The sequence below is a fragment of the Branchiostoma belcheri genome, unplaced genomic scaffold (assembly GCF_001625305.1).
Source record: "Branchiostoma belcheri isolate BF01 breed outbred unplaced genomic scaffold, Haploidv18h27 scaffold5, whole genome shotgun sequence".
NCBI classification, from domain to species: Eukaryota; Metazoa; Chordata; class Leptocardii; order Amphioxiformes; family Branchiostomatidae; genus Branchiostoma; species Branchiostoma belcheri.
In genome coordinates this window covers 6,717,885-6,725,682 of record NW_017804131.1, presented here as the reverse complement: position 1 = coordinate 6,725,682, position 7,798 = coordinate 6,717,885, and the positions used below count along the sequence as shown (strand labels likewise).

The 7,798-nt window shown below is 38.4% G+C and overlaps 1 protein-coding gene across 3 annotated transcripts in view; it reads right to left on the bottom strand.

Annotated features, from left to right (window-relative positions):
- The window catches only part of LOC109479999, an 83,097-nt gene that overhangs the window by 73,443 nt on the left and 1,856 nt on the right, over positions 1–7,798 (bottom strand). For all 3 annotated transcript variants that reach the window (XM_019782100.1, XM_019782098.1, XM_019782099.1), the window contains one exon: positions 4,097–4,305. In XM_019782100.1, the coding sequence (XP_019637659.1) occupies positions 4,097–4,273 (177 nt within the window). In that variant the 5' untranslated portion in view covers positions 4,274–4,305. The remainder of the gene's footprint in view (positions 1–4,096; positions 4,306–7,798) is intronic.

Here is a 7,798-nt window from a genome sequence, read left to right as displayed (position 1 = left end):
AATTTTCAAATGAAATTCAAGCAAATACACAGAATCAATGAGAGCAACTCTAAGCTCTCATAAAAAAATGGTACTGTTTATTCTAGCCTCATGTAGTTGACAGTTTAAGCCATCTCCTACAGTGTTTGAGCATGTTTCATGATCTTACATCATCTTACACAGTGATCCCATGTTAAACAGCATGCATCACTTCAGTATCTGGTTGGTTGATCATATGTTGGTCAAGCACTTTGGCTGTGTAGCTGAAAGCTTATGTGATTATTTTTCAAAACCCACTTGTTTGGGGTATAGATGTATTTAAATCCAAAGGTTCCAAGAGCCGTTAACACTTAGGAGGCATGATACTTTGGCCTGATACTAAGATTAACCAACCAATATCTTGCTGTATCTGACATTTTTACATCAATTTCATACATCTCCACATAAGTGTAAGACAGCATCTGACTGAAAGGGATCACAATCTTAAACTTTTAACTCCTTATGATTTACAATTTGACAATTACATGTATTTGTTGGAATAAAAGAACCCTGCTAAAAGCTAGCGTCAAGGTTGGAGTAGAAAGTAGGACAATATATCACTGCAGTATGCTATAAATTAAACCAAGTAGACAAAAGTAGTAGTACACAAAAAGCACTTACATCCACTTGGAAGCAGGCAATTGCTGTAAGTTCTCTGCCAGTGACAGAATGTATTGAACACACACCTGTCAGCAGTTCCTTCCAAACATCCGAACCGTCAACTTGTTGGTGAACAAAGTTGCCCTTTTGTCTGCCCTTCCTTCTAAGCAAGCATGCCTTTCAGTACGCTCGTGTTTTGAGGAAAGAGACATGACACATGCAAAACTGCATGCAAGGTGACGCCTTCGGAAACCTTTCAGGCAAAACCTGAGATAACCTGTTGTGAACCTGCTGATAACACATGCCTGATGTGCAGACGCTCACTGAACCTTGCCAACTTGGTTAAAAGCCTTCAGCTGCGATGACGGCCTATAACTGAAGCATATCGTCCTTAGCTTATGCAGGTTGCACGTCCCAACTCTAAAGTACTGAATTACACAGTGTTACAGCCACAATTTAAGAATATATAATTCCTGTATAAAAATCACAGTACATGCATACACCCAGTACATACTTGATTTGCTGTACTATACTGATTGACGATGTGTTTTGCTATGCCAAGTTTATAAAATAAATAAACATGATTTTTCATCATTCCAAGAACAGTAGTTCCCACAATGGTTTCCTTTTGTGCTGAAATCCAAATAGATATTATATTTCCACCAAATATCTTAGATATGCACGTTAACACTCATATGTTTTGCTTCAGCTGTACTTACCTACATGAAAAGGGAAGGTGGAAGTTACAGTGAAGTCCTTAAGACATACTTCAGTGGCAGCTGCTGCCGAGAGTCGTGCGGACCGAGGGACTTCGAGAACACTTGAAGAAAGTTGGGATTGTTATTCAAATAGCAACACACACGCCAGGAGGCTTTATCTCGGCACCCGGTAGACAAGGAAAGGTTATTTCTGAAAAACTCACCAGGTGTAACTTTTTTCCTAAGTACAGCAAAGTAATAAATTATACCACTGTCTAGTTCTTTGAAAAGTTAAACTAAAAGTAGACATTACTAGATGCAGGCTTCTGTTGTAAGGACTTTAAATGAAGATAGTGTAAGAACAGTTTTAAATGAATGAAGTTGGCAATACCATTATTAAAAGTTTGCTATTATCACAAATGACATGACCATAATACCCCACTGACAAAATTAGTCTTTTGGCTGAAAGCATAGTAGGAAGAAAGCTTTTAAGTTTTATAAGTCCAGCCAATATTGATCAATTATTTTCAAAATTATGTAAATATCTTCAGTAGTATGTATCTTATGTTATTCCAAGACCAGCTACAGCACAAATTCTACTGACAAAGGTTTACAATTGTGTAGATGTATACAACTGTAGGCAACTTTCACCAAGCATAAGCACAGTTGTATAGTACAGTATAGTATTTGTTCGAAAATAGTAATGGTGATTTCCTAACCTTGAGTAACTATATGTGAAACTTCGAGTCGCTTACAAGCAATTACATATCAACAAATGGTGATGACGGACACCATTAGTACAATATCTACTCCCGAAAAGCACAACGACCTACCTTCAACGACAGCGTAACTCAAGACCGCACGTTCTCCGACATCCAAGCTTAAATACCATCACAACGCAAACACGGACAAGCCAGGCCTCTGTACGGTATACCTGCTTGTCTCTCACAAGCCCACTAATCCTGAAGTCAAGGAGCACGGCATTGAGAGAGCTCACACTGGAGGCACCAGTACTCTGGCACCCAAGCATTGGAACAAGGTGGGCAGGCTGTCATCCGAGGCAGGTTATCAAAGAGAGAGGGCTAACCTGATTACGAAGTGTGGCAGGGGGTCCCTTTACCCAAGTGGGCAGGGCAAACATGGGGGGACTTGGTCGTCATGCTCATGACAGGTACACGTGACGTTCCACAAAAGATACGATATTGCTGACACCTGTAAATGTAATCTAGTAAAAGTACATGATTGTATAACACAGCTAAAAAAAAGAGTATAGCCCTGCTTAAGACTTAATGTACAATACTACAGAACATGCTGGAAGATACAATGTTTGAACACATTGTTGGCAAATTTCGGCCATGACACCGTGTCTTAGCAACCGAGTGCTGAACTTGAAATGCAGTGCTACCAACTTTAGACAAAATAATACCTGCAGAGTATGTAAACACAAGAACACCATTTTCTAAAGCATCAGAAAGAGATAGACACTGAATATGCACCAGTTCCTTACAGTTACAAGAGGTAAATGTACGGTTAAGAAGACACAGAAATTTTACCTGAACTTGCTGACATGTAGTTCAGAGGTGCCTTTCCTTTCAAGATTATCCTAAGGCTGAATAGACCACAGAAGCATGAGTGACCAGCTCTATTCACAATTGACGTTGCATCACTAACACTACTGCCATCCTAAAGACCTCCATTGTACAGGAGCGGAAGAATCCATCTTTGAACCCTACAATGGTCTGAATGCTGTTAAGTGCACCATATTGACATTGGTGTACTTTGATTTTTTGTCCCAGTGTTTGTTGAGCTTAGGAGAGACTTTAGACCTTGTGGCAAAGTTTTAAGCTACTATGGCTGATAAAGTGGGCTAGAATAAACATGCCGGCTTGCTGAACACAGCAGTTAGTGACAGAAAACATGAGCACTCTGTTGATATTTGACACAAACAGGACCAAACTTGTGCCTAAATGTTGTAAAACAAAGGGTTGTTCTATCAGTTGAAGTGGGTTGTTTCATCTTCTGTGCTAGCAGTGCCCTCTTGTGGATAACATGTGTTTCTGCACCTTAGCTGTAGTATAATGAGCAGTTAAGTTACATACGCATAACATGTATGTACCTATGGCTACCACAACACAAAGGGAGAAAGAACAAGTATAAATGTTCATGTGTGAGTGTGATAAACCATCAATGTCTAATAAATACATTCCTTTCTTTAACACCGGTACCATTACCTGTGTGAGTGCTGGCACAAAATGATTTCAGGGCATGCGCAGTAAACTGGATTTTTCAAAGTAAATATAGCAAAAGTTGCCATTTATGACAATGTACTGTACAAACCATAAATACTGTAATACTAATAGCTACTTTTGAAATCAAGTAACCATTTTAGAATTAGAGTAGAACAATACTTACACATGTAATTTATTTGTGCTATGGTGCAATAACCAAGTTTAACTGTTTTTTTTTACTTTTCTAAGCATAACTTCAACCAGAATCTGCCCAGTTTCATAAAAAAAATGATTATAATTTATATAGTATGTATGTAGTATACTGTAAGTATAACATACCATGCTTAGTATTGATAAGCACCACTGCACCGGTACCAGTTAAAAAGAATCACATGGTTGGATTGGCTCTGGACCAAAGAAAACAACAATATACCAAGAAACTTGACCTGGTTATACAAAAGAAAGGTACAGTGGTCAAAAGGAGCGTGCAAGGAAGCAAAGAAAAAGAACTACAATGCCTGGACTAAAAAAATCGTTTACCAAGTTGCTCACCTTTTCTAAACTTCTTCTTGCTTTCCTTGAACGTCTTGTATGGTGACTGCTGAAGTTGGTGGGGTCTTCAAGTTGCGACGCTGGTCTCCTGTTACCCCTTCCCTCCGACTGGGAACCCCCGCGGCGACTTCTCACAGGTGACTGACGTCTTTGCACCCTCCTTTCACCGCGCTTCATCGCTCACCAATGGGTGTTACTAATCCAATCATCTAACGGAAAGAGAAGGCGATGCCGTTAGTGGAAAGGTAATCCGCGCCGCGGGAAATTTGATTAAGTCTCCTTAACACCTGAGTGGTTCCAACAATGACACTCAAGTGCACCTTGGCGGCACAGCGGGCAACTGACGTGCCTTGAGGTTAAATAGTTTAACGATCTTTCCGGTGTTAAAATGCTTTTGAGAAAAAAGTTAAAATAGTTGTAATGCACCTAGAAACGGGCACAACAGGATTGTCATACTTTCTGGTAAATAAGCTTGTGTAGCAGTGAGCTGTGAATGGGATAGCATGAGACCACAATGTATTTTCTTGTAATATAGTACTCTACTCAGAAAGAATTGACAAATGCTATTATCTGCACTTACATTAATTAACCTAAATATGGTACATTATGTGTATCTAATATTTCTTCTTTACCTGTATTACTAGGGTTATGGAAATACAGATACCGGTATCTTCGCTGGACATGTTAAAATACTAACTAGAAAGGCCAATATTTGCTTTGGAGCAAATACAGCGATGGCTTCACCACATTTTACGACATGGCAGGGAAAGAATGAGAAACACAAGGGAAAACAATGCTTTACATTGATATAACTATAATATGAAGTAACATACAACTAAGACTACAACAGTTGGCTAGCTATTCCCTACATTATTGGTTAGGATTTTTAATTGCATAATGCAAACTGTTGATTTTCAAAAAAAAAACGTTCATGCCCCGCATTCCAATGCTGGAGCAGGAAAGCTTGAAATACCTACCAAAACACTTGAATACAGACATACTGTCAGGTGGAAATGGTCTGTGCAGGTGTTAATCAAGTTAAATCCCAACAGCCAATCAGCAAGAAGAAGAGAGGAAAGCTGCATGCCTATTGGTTGATGCCCTGCATTCCATTGTGATGACTCATGCCAAATGTGGTTAACACTGCCCACTGACACAGTAATACATTTGCTATAATACAGCCAAAAAACTCAAATAAAACCATTCTAAAAGCCTGTATCACAAAAATTTACAAAACGCCTAAGGGTATTTGCCCACTGTACCTCCATACCAAATTTCAGATCCTTAGGCCCCAAAATGAAGAAGCTGAATCCATTTTAAAAAATGGCAGGAGAAGGAGAAGGAGGAGAAGAAACATCAGAGAAAACAATATGGTTTTCTGGTGAAGCCATAACTAGCCTTCAAACTACAGTATTTCTATGGCCTTAATTTTATGGTACATGTACCTTCATGCTTGTCTGAATACAAACTTCGAATACTGGTATAACTAAATTGTGTGATTCATATTGGTATGGTCAAATGATATGTAAAAATACATACCTTTTAGTTGCATCATGTGATAGCATTCTTTTGATTTTCAATCGTTTTGAAACCCTGAAAAATTCATCAATTTATTAAGAGTAAGTACAGTGTACTAGTAATATCCAGTATTTGATTATGAAGAGTTAATTTCACAAATCAAATTTTCCCTCAGTGCCAATCATTTGTCTACAATATATAATTATCAATAAACTTAATGGACCTGTGTTAATTAAGTGAAATTAGCATATCAAAATAACAAATGCATTTGACTCTTGTTGGAAATGTGTCTAAAGAGGTATTGGGAAAGAATAATATTAAGATTAAAATAACCTGTATATACATTTAGTATTTACAATTCTATACAACTTTGTTGAAATACATATGAAATGTTACAAATCCTAACTGTACATATAAATGCCATATATATAATCCGTGCATACTGTCATCATAAAGGAAAATGCTAATGTATTAGGCCACACCGACTTAATTTTATGAATGACATCCTCTGATGACACCCAAACTATTGTGCGCAGGCGAATAGAAAAAAATCCGGCCAAAAATAAAAATGCTACAAAACCACAAGAACGCAAAGCTGGTATAGTGAATTTGTGGCAATACGGCATAATATATACTTATAGTGGTTATACGACAAGCCGGCACATGCTGGGTTTTTGCAGAATTTATCAATCGGCACTGTACCTACTGTATGTACTGAGTTCTTGAGTCGTGAAGCTTCGGTAGCCTGGGTGCCCGGCTCCGTATTGTCGCTGACTAACATGGACTACCCAGGCCTAGAGCCAGGCAAGAGCCTCGGTGGACGTGCTCGGTGCTAATCTTTTTTTTTTTTTGAGAACAGGCGAAAATCAATGTGTGCGCGGATCATCCATAAAATTAAGATGGTGTGGCCTAACTTACATTTGTACTAGTATGAATCTGTCTTTAGACTGCAGAGTTGGACCAAAATTTAGGCAAAATTTATACTTGGGAAAGGAGGTATAATAATAAAGATACAATACTGTAACAAATACGTAATATAGCCACAACAATACAACCATATATAATTTATCATGTCATTCAACATTTAGAAAATTCTCATTATTTTCAGCGACATATCTACAAATTATCAAGATAGAAAGAACCAGTCCCAAAACAACGCCGCCATCTTTGTTGTTAAACGACGCAGGAAAAAAATCGTCCCAAACCGAATAAAACTTTCTGAAGTCAAACATGATGGAACAACTAGTTACTGACTCAGAATATGGCGATCTAATCCTACTGTAACCATTTCTAAACGTTTAAATCATCTACTTACAAAGAAAAGTCAATAAATTTGGCAGCAAAGTCAGCAAAACATGCCGAGATTGTTTGCGTTTGTCAGTTGACCGTGTCCGTCAGACAATTGTTCTTTCTTCCCGGCCCTCAAGCAACCGAAAAGGCAAAACGTGACGGCCAGGTGGTCCCGCTAAAACCTAACAACATCCCAAATCTAATCACAACACACAAAATACCGCCATCGTCAATTTAGACAAGTGCAAAACAAATGAATAAACCTCGTTAGTTGTTTACAAACCATCGTCGGCAATTTTGTATCGAGCGCCAGATGAACCACTGCGCAGACGTTCTGCGCAGGGACCGACCAATGTTGGAGCGGGGGGTAACCGTTTGTCAGCACGGAGGGGATGACAAATGCATTGAAAATTTATGTTTTTTTACAAGAAATATGCATTTTAAAAGATAGATATAAAAAGTGAAGATGGGAAGATGAAAGTAACACAGGTAAAGTTTGACATTTTAAGTATTGTACGTATTTTGATGTACGGAATACTAAATCGTGTGAACCAGCAATGATTTTCTCTGATCATGATAACATGATACGTTAGGACTAGCAAGTTGAAAGTAGACTACAAAAAGAAATAAAAGATCTTGCAACTGCTTGACGATCTTACAATTTTGCCTCGCCCAATTAGCTGCAGTATCGTTATCAATCGCTATCATATGACGTGCGCTATTCGTCGTATGAAGAGCACAGGTGGCCAATAATCGTCAAAAATGTGCATTTTTTCTGACCAATAGCATTAGCACGCCAGGATTTTCATCGATTGACCAATCGCGGGGAAGTATATTTTACCTGTATTTCACCTGTGCTGAGCATCCATATGTTTATCAGGCTTGCAAGTTTAT